This window comes from Chrysochloris asiatica, unplaced genomic scaffold, assembly GCF_000296735.1.
Source record: "Chrysochloris asiatica unplaced genomic scaffold, ChrAsi1.0 scaffold00007, whole genome shotgun sequence".
Taxonomy (NCBI): Eukaryota; Metazoa; Chordata; class Mammalia; order Afrosoricida; family Chrysochloridae; genus Chrysochloris; species Chrysochloris asiatica.
Window position 1 is genome coordinate 30,654,034 of NW_006408525.1, and position 14,055 is coordinate 30,668,088.

The 14,055-nt window shown below is 49.8% G+C and overlaps 1 protein-coding gene across 1 annotated transcript; it reads right to left on the reverse strand.

The window, feature by feature from the left end:
• Window positions 1-4,821: 4,821 nt before the first annotated feature.
• Window positions 4,822-13,780, reverse strand: C1QL1 (complement component 1, q subcomponent-like 1). The gene is made up of 2 exons (XM_006833518.1): window positions 12,964-13,780; window positions 4,822-5,001 (listed from the first exon to the last, which is right to left on the reverse strand). Exons 1-2 carry the CDS (start codon window positions 13,558-13,560, stop codon window positions 4,822-4,824), a joined length of 777 nt encoding a protein of 258 aa, XP_006833581.1. The 5' UTR covers window positions 13,561-13,780.
• Between the last annotated feature and the right edge of the window lie 275 nt (window positions 13,781-14,055).

Below are 14,055 nucleotides of genomic sequence, written 5' to 3' on the forward strand. Positions count from 1 at the left end.
AAGCTAATTTTATTAAATGGCCACAGCTGGCAGTGGGGGGATGTGGGGGATAGTAAGGAAGATAAAGAAAAGCATTCAAGTCTGCCAGCCATGACAAGGGTCCATACATGGGCCCTGGCCTGGAGAGAAGCCACCCTTCCTTCCTGTCTCTCCAGCTGAGCTGAGCTGGGGAGGGGAGACCAGATGGGACCTTTCCTCACTGTAGAGTCTTGGGAGTCTCCAAGAGGTTCACCCCGTAGCTGCTACCCAGGGCAGATGTTTGTAAAGATACCAGGCTTCTACAGGGCTGGGTAGGAGTGCAGGGGCTTAGCTTTGGTGGTGAGGGGGACTGAGTTGCCCCAAAGCTGTGCTTTCTTTGTTCTGCTTTGGAGACCCCAGATCTTTACGAACTATAGTGTACTGAGTAAGTGCATTTACTTCTTCCTCGCTCTGTACCTTGGCAAGTTTCCTCATCTAAAACGGATGGAATAACAGTAGCCGTGGAGAAAGTCTCAAGAGCGCTTCCTGAAAATCCAGCCCCTACCACACACACGTCCATGAGATGGTATTAATAAAGTTTGTAATAGTTTCTGACGCAGAATGCACGCTTTCTAAATATTAACTATTATTACAACCTGTAGCTGTCATGGCCCCGTTATAGGAGGTAAGGAAGTCAGTGGCAGGCCAAGAAAACTTAGTGTGTTATTGCCAATGACAAGGGCTTCTTGGGTTCAAGAGAACCAACAGAATTTAGCAACTGTGTAGGATAAGCATTGGACTGCTAATTGCAAAGTTGGAAGTTCAAACCCGCAAGTCATCCCTTGGAAGAAAGATGAGGCTTTCTGTTCCCATAAAGATTTACAGCCTCAGAAAGCCTATATAGAATTGCTATGAGTTGAAATTGACTTGATGGCGGTGAATTAGTTTTGAGAAGAAGGGAGTCTTTGGGTGGTGCAGTTAAGGTACTCAGTTGTTACTGGAAAGGTTGGGGGTTCTAGTTCACCTTGAGGTACCTAGTAAGAAAGACCTGGTAATCTGCTTCCAAAAAAATCAGCCATTGAAAACGCTATGGAATACAGTTCTACTATGACATACATGGGGTTGCCATGTGTCAGATTCAAAGACAACTAGATGGTTGGTTAGAAGAATAAAATCTATCTGCCCCTGACCCTGCCAATTTACCCAGGGTTGTTGGAAGACTTGAGTGATAACATACCTGAAGGCATTTTGCAAGCTTGAAAGTGATTTATAAATAATAAAAGCTATGGTTATTAAGAAGCAGCTCTGGTAGTATAGTGGGTTACAAGTTCGAATCTACCAGTTGCTCCATGGGACAAAGATAAGACTTTTACAGATTTACAGCTATGAGTCAGAACCAGCTCCACAACACATAACCACCACCGCCATGATTATTAAGGATCCTGGTGTGTGGCGCTGTAGGATAAGCATGGATTGCTAATCTCAAGGTCAGTGGTTCAAACCCACTAGTCACTCCTCGCAAACCCTATACAGGGTCACTGAGTTGGAACCGATTTGACAGCACTTAACAACGACAACAATGGTTATTAAGGAGTCCTGGTGTGGCACTCTAGGATAAGCACTGGACTGCTAACAGCAAGGTCTGTGGTTCAACCCACCAGTTGCTCCTTGGAACCCCTGCACTGGGTCGCTATGAGTCAAAACCGACTTGATGGCACTTAGCTACAATGGTTGTTAAGCATATATATTGATTTTGATACATAGTGACCGTATGTGACAAATCCAATCTGCCTCGTAGGTTTCCCTAGGGTGGAATATTTATGAAAACACGTCACCAGGTCTTTCTCCCACGGAGCTGCTGGGTAAGTTCAAACTGCCAACATTTGGGTTAGCAACTGAATACTTAACCATTGCCCCACCATCAGGGCTCGTGAGAGATACACTCATGAGATATACTCTTTCATCTTCAGTCAAGTTAGATAGGTCTTGTAAATTTACATTTTATGGATGAGAAACTGAGGCCCAGAGGTGAAGCCCTGGATTAAGGTCAACCAATCTTTAGTACAAAGTCGGTTCCTTTCATTGCCTGCACTAAGGCAGCACTGAATTTGGGTGGATGACTTGCCCAGGATCACGTACTTCTTGGCAGTGGGAAAAGAATCTAGGCCTCCTACTTTAAAGCTTGCCATGCTTTTGGAATGCTTAAGCCACTTTCAGGGCTGCAAAGATGGAATTTTTCTACTGTGGGAGACGGTGATATATAACTAGGCTGCTTTCTATTCCAGTTGCTTACGACCACTTGGGTTGTGTTGGACATTGGGCCCTACTAAGAGTTGAATTGTGTCCCACCCCCAAAGTTATATTGAAGTCTTAACTCTGAGACTTATGAATCTGATATTGTTTGGAAACAGACGCTTTAATGATGTTATAAGTTAAACTAGAATGAGATCATACTGGGATAGAGTGGTCCTAATTATTAATATGACTGGTGTCCTTACCAAAAAAGAAGGGGTACAGAGGGAGGACAGCCATGTGAAGGTAGAGGCAGAGATTGGAGGGACACATCTACAAGGAATTACCATGAACCACTAGAAGCTAGGAAAAGGCAAGCGGGGTGAAAGGGTCTTCCCCTGGAGCCTTTAGACATGATGCAGCTGCCCTGTTGTGACCTTGAGGCAGACACGTTGATTTCAGATCTCCAGCCTCCAGAATTCTGAGACAATAAATTCCTGTTGTTTTAAGCCCTGTTAGAGCAACCCTGTGGTCGTGTATAGGGTTTCTGAGGCTGTAAATCTCTACTGGAGCAGAAAGCCTCATCTTTCTCCTGTGGAGCAGCCAGTAGATTCGATCTGCTGACCATTTGGTTAACAGCCCAATGGGTAACCCATGATGCCACAGCATTATGTGTAACCCACAGGGCTCTACAGCACCTCTAGGGCACCAGGATAAGCCCCTTGGCCCACGTCCTCCAGGACCAGCTCTGACTGTAGCACCTGGCTCCCCCAAATCTATGGGAAGCTTCCACCAGACCTCAGCTCAGTGGGGTGGAGGGATGCTGTGAGACCTTGGATAAATCATAGCCCCTCTCTGGACCTTAGTTCTAGATCTGAACATTGGAACAGTTAAAGTACACGAACATCGAGGTCCGTTATGAGGGAACAGTTTGGTTTTCAAAGAGAGGGTCTCGGCCAGTGTGTGATCTCCATACGTCATCCTCCTTAGTCATTTCAGCTCCAGCGAGTGAATTATTCCCCTGCAAATTCATCAATCTGAAAGTGTAACCTCTTGCTGTCAGAGAGAATTCAGGGGTTGCAAATGCACTTTAATGTTAGTATGAACAAAGTGAATATGAAAGGGGAATTTCGAACAAACTATTATTGATCTTTTTTCAACAGCAACAGATATCTTTGCGGGGGATGGGGGAGAAGAGCTAGGATTTTAGCTGATGTCTCCCGCCCCCAGTCTGGGCCCCATCTCAGGTAAATCATTTACATCTTTTATTTCTTTTTCTGTGTTGCACTCACCCACTGCCTTCTGAGCTGAAACTGACATCTCTTCCTGGGACAAACCTGCATCCTGGAGAGAAATGGGCTCAGTTAAGCCAGACTCCGTGACAGCCTAGCTCCCTGCCCTCATTCCCTACTCCTGTAGATGCCGCCCACTTCTTGGATTCTGCCCCCTCCACAACTTCTCTCCACTGGTCCCTTTTTCCATCCCAAAGTTGGCCTTTTCTTTGGGTACTCTTGGATAAATTCCAGTCTCCATCCCTGAACTGGGACAGTGCCAGCAGTTATGAACGGTTGGGGGTGATGCTCTATTGGACTGAGATGTCCAATAGACCACCTTCCTTGAATAAGAACCCCCCTGGTAACATGTATGGAGAAGGTGGGCCTAGAGTCAGCCAACCCTGGTGATGGTGAGAGAGGTCAATGGTTGGAGAGATATTCATGTTCTTTTGGGGTCTCACCTGGAAGGGGTTTTTAGTATCCTGGGCATTCATAGCAGCTTCCAGTCACTTGGACTATAAGTGAAAATGTCAGTGAGCCAGTTAAAAAGGTAGTGGAGAGGAAGGATTTGGAGCTGAGTGGGGATGAAGACGCTCAGGAGAATAAGACAAGAAAACCCACTCAAATGCCAGAGAGCAAAGCAAACCACGGTCTCAGGATGAGGCCTCCGTCCTATTCCTGGTCCTTTTCATTTTGTTTGATCCAAGACTGCTTCTCTGTTCTCAGTTCTGCCCTTCCTTTCAGAGGCACCCTTTCCCAATAAGTAGGCTGAGGCAGAGGTGAAGGCAAGCAGGATCTGAGATGGTTCTTGTCCCAAGTCCCAGTGCCTTCCTGAAACCCCTCCCCAGGGTAAAGACCCAAACTCCAAGGGGGGTGGAAGTGTTTTTTATTATAGCTTTGGTCAAACAGGGGTGTAGCGGAGCCAGCCAGGGGCTTTAGGGAGTGCTGGGAAGCTCTCCAGCCCCCAAATCACTCCTCCCCAAGTGGCACCACCCCTGAGCATAGGAAGGGACCCACCAAGCTGTGACCTCTCCCCCTGGGGCTGGCGAGTGGAGATGGTCAGTAAACAATACTATTGTACAAATATACATCAGGGGCTGGGTGGGAGAGGTCAAGGCTGTGCCCCAGGGACACAGCAGGAACCACCAGTCCCGGCTCTGGCAAAAGTGAGCGGGCAAGAGGGCCAAACGGTGGCCCAGGTGGGAGAGACATAAGCCAGAGCATCAGCCAGGGGTGACCCGCAGCCAGGGCCAGGCAGCAAAGAGGTGGGTGGGGGCAAATCCTCCTCTGCCTCACTGGAGGGCAGTGTGTGTGTGTGTTGGGGGGTACACAGAGGATGGAAGGGATCTCAGGGAGCTCAGTCGGAGTAGATAATGAAGCCAGAGAATGTGCTGTATTTGTTGCTGTTGCCGCCATGCGCTTTGCCTCCATCGAGCTTGATGAAGACCTCATCACCTGCGTCCAAATGCAGTATCACGCTGTTGCTGGCATAGTCATAGTTCTGGTCTGCATCCTGGGCAATAGCACTGGCCCGGACCTACAGGGTGAAGGTGGGTGGGCACAGGGTGAGGGAGGGAGTGATATGGGAGAGAGGGTAAGGAGGGAGAGGGAGACAGCAGTAAGGAGGGGGGTCATCAGAGGTCAGGAGGCTACACAGGGAGGATCTGGAGGCCCTAAAACCTGGCCACCAGTTCCTTATGGAATACAAAGTAAAATCTTTCAACAAACTGATGCAGTACTGGAAGCACTCACTCATCAATACCAAGAAAATTTGAAAGACAGCTACCTGGCCAACTGACTATTGATGTTAAGTGCTCGCAAGTAGGTTCCAACCCATAGTGACCCTGTATAGGGTTTCCGAGGAGTGACTGGTGAGTTTGAACCACCGACCTTGCAGTTCAAACCAATTTTGCAGTCCAGCGCATTAACCCACAATGCCACACCAGGACTCCAACTGATTCTAAGTGATCCATATTTGTGCCCATTCCAAAGAGAGGTGACCCAATGGATGTGGAAATCATTGGATAATATCACTAATAAAATACATGCAAGCAAAATTTTGCTAAACATAATTCAAAAATGGCTGCAACAGTACATTGACAGGGAACTGCCAAAGGTTCAAGTCGGATTCAAACAGGACATGGGACAAGGGATATCATTGCTGACATCAGATGGATCTTGGCTGAAAGTAGAGAATACCAGAAAGATGTTTACCTGTACTTTATTGACTACGCAAAGACTTTCAACTGAGTAGAAATGGGTAACATTGCCAAGATGGGTATTTCAGAACACTTAACTGTGCTCATGAGGAACCTGTACATAGACCAAGAGGCAGTTTTTTGAACAGAACAAGGAGATACCGGAAATGTTTTAAAATCAGGAAAGGCGTACACCAGGGTTGTATTTTTTCACCATACTTCTTCAATCTGTATGCTGAGCAAATAGTCCAAGAAGCTGAATCATTTGAGGAAGACTCATTAACAACCTGAGATATGCAGATGATACAACCTTGCTTGCTGAAAGCGAAGAGGACTTAAAATACTTACTAATGAAGATCAAAAATCAGTCTTCAATATGGGTTGCACTTCGATGTACAGAAAACAAAGATCTTCACTACTGCACCAATAAGTAACATCATGATACACAGAGAACAGACTGAAGTTGTCAAAGACTTCATTTTGCTTGGATCCGCTATCAACACTCATGCAAGCAGCAGTCAAGAAATCAAACATTGTATTGTATTAGGTAAATCTGCTGCACAAGACCTCTTTAAAAGTGTTCAAGAGGAAATAAGTCAAAAGGACACCTGACCTGAGCGACCGTATTTTCAATAGCTTCACATGCATGTGAAAGTTGGACAATGAAAAGGAAGATCACACAACTGATGCATGTGAGTTATGGTGTTGGAGAAGAATATTAGAAGTACCATGCATTGCCAGAAAAACAAACAAATCTGTGTTGGAAGAAGTTCAACCATAATGCTCCTTAGGAGCCAGGATGGCCAGACTTTGTCTCTCATACTTCAGACATATTATCATGAGGGAGCAGTTTCTGGAGAAGAGTATCATGCTTGGTAAAGTGGAGGGTCAGCTAAAAAGAGGAAGACCTCCATTTAGATGGATTGGCACAGTGGCAGCATATGGGATCAAGTGTAAAGGATGGTGTAGGACCTGGCAACATTTTGTTCTGTTGTGCATAGATAGGGTGCTAAGAATCAGAACCGACTCGGCACCTAACAACAATAACAACAGCCCCTTATCACAACCCCCCAACCCTTTCCAATCATAACATGTGTTGGAGCAGGATCATAGAGGCCTGGATTTATCTGGCAAGTGTAATGGGGGCCTGAATTTGGAATTAGCATGGAATTTTCCTCCTTAACTCATCCAAGTCTTACCATCTGGCCTTCTGGGGGACCAAGTATGTCCCTGCAGAGGGATTCTGGACTCCCGGGAGTTAGACAGCCAGTCCTTTTCTAATCATTTCTCCTTCTTTTCATTAATAATATTTTAGCCATATCCACCCTGTCTGTGTCAGTGGATACCTTTAGTCGTTAGACACAAGGACTAATGGCAGTTCCACAGTTTAGGTAGATAGACCAATGTCACACTGCTGGTTGTTGTTAAGTGTCATTGAGTCAATTCCAACTCATAACGACCTGTATAGGCTTTCCGAGGAACGGCTGGTGAGCTTGAACCACCAACCTTGCAGTTCAAACCAACCTTGCAATCTAGCTCATTAACCCACAGGATCATCAAAACAGATCTTTGGGCTCCTTGTCTGGAGTTCTTTCTAGTCATCCAACCACTTACCAGCCCAGTAATCATTCTTCCCTCTCCCAAGGTTCAGATTAGGCCTGGGTGTGGGCTTCCAAGGAGCCGTAACTATACAAAACAAACACACACACACAAACCTTACTTCTGTCAAGTAGAACTATAAATCTTTACCTAAGCAGAATGCCACATTTTTCTCCCTTGGAATGGTTTGAACCATGGGTCTTTCAGTTAACTGCTGAGTGTTTAACCACTGCACCACTAAGACTCCTTCCCACTTTAGCTATATCCTTGACTATTACCCCTCCCTCATCTAAAGTAAACTTCTAGCTCCTCCTGTCTCACCCCAGGGTGGTAGAGAGGAAATAGGTGAAAAGGAAATCCCAGCCTTACCCCCCTCCACCCCCATATGATCCTTATCTGATCTGATATCCTTGCTGGTCCTGGTCCTGGGGGAGGGAGGAAAAGGGGGAGAGGGGACAGGTAGGATGGTGGGGCAAGGGAGCACCAGTATTTGTGTATGAGCTTTTGGGGGCTCCAATGATAAGATAGAGTCCTGGCATGGCGCTGTGGGTTAATGCACCAGACTGCAAAGCCATTTGAACTGCAAACTCCGCTGGTCAAGCTCCTCAGCTGCTCCTCAGAAACCCTATACCGGGTCGCTATGGGTCAGAATTGACTCGACGGCACTTAACAACAACAACAAATGATAAGATAGGATTCCTAGTGTGGTGCTGTAGGTTAATGTGCTGGACTGCAAAGTCGGTTTGAACTGCAAGGTTGGCAGTTCAAGCTCACCAGTAGCGCCTCAGAAACCCTATACAGAGTTGCTATGGGTCAGAACCGACTCGATGACACTTAACAACAACAACAATTATTATTATAAGATATTGGGCAGGTGTGTGTGTGGTCGGGGCTGTGAATTCCCTCCTGAAAGTCTCACACAAGCCCTGAACCTTGAGATATCCTGGTGGAGAGTGGATGGGAGGAAATATCTCCAGAATTCCTTGTGGAGAAAGAATGCATTGAATTGGTTTTTTTGAGTTATGTTTTCTATGGCTAAAATTCTGGGCTGGACCAAGCCAAAGCTGCTGAGTCAGCACCAATGCTGCAAGAAAGAGGACTCAACCTATTTGCATGCAGCCTGCCATTTAAAGGCCAAATTGCTCCCGTCCCTTCTCTGCCTTCAGCCTCTTCTTCCCCAGCCTCCAAAGGATTTGCCTGGGCACTTAGCTGAGAAAACTCTGGTCCATCTAAGGGGCAAGGGACAATGAGGGAAAAACGTTCTGTATCATTGAGTTCCGTTTTTCTATTGGAAAATGGAGGGAAAGACCCTGCCTCACCACTGCCACCTTTGCCAAAGCCTTTTGATGTGAAGAAAAAAATAATAATAAAACAACTTAATAGAGTTTTGAGATACTAGGAAAGTGTTGAAAGCAAGCAGCCAACTTCAGTATTGTTCCCTGGGCCCTAATCACTGTAGTATTTATTATTACACATGCATTTCATTATCTTTGGTAATAAATTACTACTAATAACAATTATTTTTATTGCCCAGATTAATTCAGCCTTAACTCATTAAAACAGTGTGCTCTTTAATAGCCTAATCCATTAGAATACAGTCATCTGTCATCAAGAATTTCCCTGTGATGTGACAGGCATCAGAACTGTTATGTTCATGTTTATTATTTATTCATCACCATGATTGTTGCTGTAATTATCCTAATTACCTACGGAGGCAGGGAGAATTTATGCTGTTCCATCCTTAGATGGTAGGGAATCCAGGAATGGAACCCAGGGGTCCTGATTCTCTGCCCAAGACCGGAAGCAGTGGCATGCAGCTCTTGGTAGGGGCCAAGACGATGCTTGAGGAATTAAGGTTGCCATGGAAGCAGGAAAGCAAGTCTCATATTTGTCACAAGGGGGCACCCTAGAATCATCTCTGAAGGGTTGCCAACAGGGGAAACTGAGGCCATGCTCTGACTGGGAGCCCAGAATAGGGTAGAACACAAGGAACGTGTCAGAACCTGCAGATGAATGCTGGGACTTGGATGTGCAGGCTTGACTCCATAGGTAGCCAGCCTGATCCACAGGGATGCTTGAACTTTCACACACTTGCTGGACCCCTACTGTGCCAGGCGGTGGGAGTCCTTGAGTGGTGCTTAGCTGCTAACCATATGCTAACACACTTTAGTTCCCTATGAGTTGGAATCAACTTGAGGTCAGTTGCTTTGGTTTTGACTTGCTGTGACAAGCACTACGCTCCCTGCTGTGAAAGGCTTCAGGGTTCAGGATATTTGGGACCCTTCTCCCATCACAAGTGAGAGGCTGATCTCCAGTTAGGCCTTCAATTTAGACACCATGCCACTTCTTGCCTCTGCCTGACGCAGCCTCTGCTGGCCAAACCCTTGCCCACTTTTAAAAAACATTTTATTATGGTCTGGGTGAAAGTTTACAAAGCAAATTATTTCCCATTCAACAATTTTTATACATTTTGAGTCATGACATTAGTTGTAATCCCCTCAATATAACAGTGTTCTTTCCACTCCTCCCTTTTTCCATTTGCTGGTCTTTCCTGCCCCTTCCTGCCTTCTGAACTTAGACTTTTGGACAAATGCTGCCTTATTGGTCTTGTCTGGTTGGTTGTTCTGAGGAGCCCATTCCTCATGGGTTTTACTGTTCACTTTATAAGTACTGGACTGCGAACCACAAGGTTTGTGGTTCAAACCCACAAACTCCTCCTTGGAAACCCTATACAGAATCACTATGAGTCAGAAGCGGCATTTAACAATATTAACAACAACATTGTTTGGCTGAAAAATGATTGATGAGGGGGGTTCATACCCTTGCCCATTTTTAATATCCATCTTCCCACAGCCCCTTTCCTTGGAAAAGGGGTGCCCTAGCTATAGGCCCTGGCCCATCTTCAATCCACCCTCCAGCCCAGTTTATCAATTCCATGCCCTCCCTGACCCATCTCAACTGCAGGCAGATCACTGTGCCCAGGGCACTGCCCCCAACCTAGCACTCCTTCCTGAGACTCCCCAAGTTCTAATGGCAAGGTCTTGATATCCACAGACTGCAGTGTGGTGATCAAAGCTACCCCTAGGGAGAGGGCAGGAGGATAGGCCTCAGACAAGGAGATGGGGGCTCAGCATCTGGCACGAAGGGAGTGACCTTCAGCAATCTTTCTCAGGGAAGAGCTAGAGCCAGATGTGGCTGTGCCTTCCTGCAGAAATCCTGGAAGCCTCTCTGCAGGCAGAAAGCCAGGGAGGAAAAACACAGAGCCCAGGGGTTGTCCTTGTTCCTGAACACATGGGAGGGGCAAGCCCCTCTCCTCTAATCCTATCCATTGCTCAGTTCCTTCTATTTTCCTTTGCTCATTAGAACATCCTCTTCTATCTTTGAGCCAGCCTTTCCCTATACTTTTCTCTGTACCCATATTTCCTCAGCTCACTTGGGGGCCAGGCTCACCATTGTCTGACCACCCCTATTCTCAAGTACAGAATAGTCTGCATGGGGGGCAGGGGGCTAGCCCCACTTAATCCCTGTCCTTAACCAACATATCTGAGTATAGGAGTTGCCCATTGGGTTTCCAGCCCACCTTTACCGTGGCACTCATTGGTGTGTGCTACTGTCTGATTGCCACTGTCTCCCCCACACAGGTATGAATTCCAGGAGCACCAGTAAGTAGACTGAGCCCCAAACCTGGATCTTAACAAGTGTGTGCAATGACTTGTGAGACTGAGTCTCTTGGGCAATATGGAAGAAATCACAAAGGATGGGTGTGTCTTACTTTTTGGGGGGTTGGTGGGAATCAATGGTCTAAGTAACTGTATGGAAGCACTGGGGGCTTTGAATCTCCCAGTTAAAGCCACCTTCTTTTCCCTACTAGCCTGTGGCCCCAACTCCAAGGAACAGTCCCTCATTAGGCTCTGCCAAAGCCCTGACCTGCCCTGCCCTGCCCTGCTGGAGGTGAAAGAAGGGACTTTGAGCCTGTTTCACCTTGAAACAAGTGTCCCTTTGCCACCCACCCACACCCACACCCACACACTCTCACACACACTCTCACACACACACTCACACACACACTCACACACACACATCCTTGAGACCTCTTGCTTTGTCCCAGGTCCTGCTACAACGCCCTGTGGTGCGGGATCTACAGCCCACCAATGAACTGGTGACTGTCTCACCATCCAGGTAAACTGAGCCCCCACCCTGCTGAACCCACAGTTTGGTAGGAACCCAAACTTTCTTTGGAAGAGGCAGGAATTCCAATGATGAAGGTGACATTGCTGCATCACTTATTGGTGATTAATAAAGAGAACCGTGGGACTGTCTGCAGAATGAGTCCTTGCAGGAGAATGGGGCCTCCCATTTGGTCAGGAACCAAGGACAAAGAGGAGAGACATGGGAAAGCCTGAGAGACACACAGACTAGAGCAGAGGGTGGGGTTAGACCCTAGTGAGAGGCCAGAGCACAGGGAGAGACAGACACGGGAGAAAGAGACCAAAAAACAGGGGAGAGAGGTAAGGAAGAGATAGAAACCAGAAAGAAGCAGGCAGGAGAGAAAGAGGAGGGGGCAGACCTCAAGCTCCTGGGAAGTTTTTTGCTGACTCTCCAATGCCTGCTCACCCCTCCTTCCCCACCTTAGAGTCTTGAAGACCCTCAGACCAGCAGAAACCTCAGGGCAGTGTTGCGGTGGGGCAAGGTTCCAACAGGGTTTGGGATCTCAATCCCATCAGCCTAACTTGAGTTCTGAATGATGAGGGCTCCCTTTTTTCCACAGGAATGCTCGTCCCGCTCACATCCCCGGCACCCTGGTCACCCCGGGCTGGGAACACTGAGGGAGTGGGGAATCGGGCATAGCTGTTTTAAGCAGGGTCGGACTGAGGTTAGCTCCTCAGCTGGCTGCTCCAAGGAGAGCGTAGTGCACTCTCTGTTTCTCGAACCGAGTCACCGCGTTAAGTGCGTGCCAGCTCCTATCCTCCAATGGGGGTGGGAAACCGAGAAGATCGCTCAAAACTCCAAGCGTCAGGAGCCAGAGGATCTGGGAGACCTAGAGGAGGGAGAGTTTCCTCCTCTACACCTCGCCTCTAAAGGACAAACTTTTCCCCCCGGGGCAGCCCTCTTGAACCCTGTAGCTCAGGCACGGAAGGGAGAGTCTGGTCAGTCCCGGTTTTTGACCAGAGTGTCAGATCAGCGTAGTGGTTCGTTCCGATGACTGGGATGTATAGCCCGTCGGGCTCTTTTTGCCTCTGTGCCCCAAACCTCTCCTATGGCTCACCTTGCCTTCCCTTGCGCGCACAGCCGCGCGCTTCAGCGCCCGCGGGCGCGAAGGTTGCTCTCCCTATCCACCGCCCCAGAGCCCATCTTTGCCCTCTCTATAGCCGCCGGTTATTATCAGTCTGAATACCAGTTCTCAGATGCTGCCTCCTCAGGGTCAGCCTCCAAGGACTAGTCAGCGTACCCAGGAGCCCTGCGCTCTAACTAGTTGGGCTAAATAACAGCATTTCCGTGCCGCCCCGCATCCAGTAGCTTCTGCTTTGGAGCCGCACCCCTGCAACCGAGGACTTCGGAGTGCCGGCAGGCTCTGACCATCCCTGCGGCCGCTGTGGGGTCTCAGCCTGCGCCCTCCTGACTTGCCCGCCGACTCTGACCCAGTGCCTCTCTGCCTTGAGCTCCCAGGCCCTAGGCCAGCCCCATACCCCCACCGGGCCCACCTGACCGTTCTTGCAGAGGTCCGCCCACATACTGGTGCCGTCGCCGCCGCGCATGAGGACATGGTAGGTGAAAAAGTAGGTGCCTGGAATGTTGCACGTAAACTTGCCGCTAGCCGCGTCGTAATTGTTGCCTAGGTTGGTGACCACGTCGTCGAACTTGAGCACCTCGTAACCCTCATGGGGGTTCTTGAGGCCAGCGTAGAAGGCCACGCGCGGCACTGTGGTGTAGGTGGCAGTGCTGATGGCGCCACTGCCCCCCGCGCCTGGCAGCCCGGGGAGCCCTGGCTTGCCTGGTTCACCCTTCTCCCCAGGCGGCCCCACGGGGCCCGGAGGACCCGGATCCCCGGGAGGCCCAGGGGGACCCGGCTTGCCTGTGCGGCCCGGCTTCCCTTGGGGGCCCTGCACCAGCGTGGATGGCGGGGGCGCGCCGCTCTGCTCACTCAGGGCGTCGCCACCGTCGGGCCGTGCGCCGGCGCCGGGGCCCCGCGCGGGGTAGGGGTCGCACACCATGCGGCAGGTGCCCAGCATCTCATAGTGGCCGTCTGGGCCGCCCGAGCTCACCAGCACGGGGATGAGCACCACCAGCACCAGCAGCATCACCACGCCCGCGGCGGCCACCAGCAGTGTCTTCCGGCCGGCGCGGAGCCTGGGGAGCGCCGGGCCACCCGGCCGCGCCGTCGGGGCAATGATGCCGGCGGGAGGGGGCGCGGCGGGGCGCCCGCGCTCAGGGGCGGTCTGGCGGGGTTGCGGGCATGGGGCCGGGCTGGTGGTGCCGCGCGGTGTTTGCTGCGCTGCGGAGCCCAGCCGCCGACTCCAGCCTCGCGCCTCCCTCCTGCTGCGCGGCCGATCAGAGCTGCGGCCACCGCCTCCCGCCTAGCTCCTCCCGCCTCCTAGTACCAGAGCCACCGCCCCCTCGGCCGGCCCGGCCCCGCCCCGCTCCTTCGCGAGGCTTTGCGCGCTCGAGGGGTGGGGTGGAGGGCGGATCTAAAGCCTAATTGGGCAGCGGGCGAAAGACCCCGCCCATCTCGCGGGTAGGGCAGGGAGGAGGCGGGGATTCGGAGGCTAAGGTCGGAGCCCCAAAAGGAAGAACTA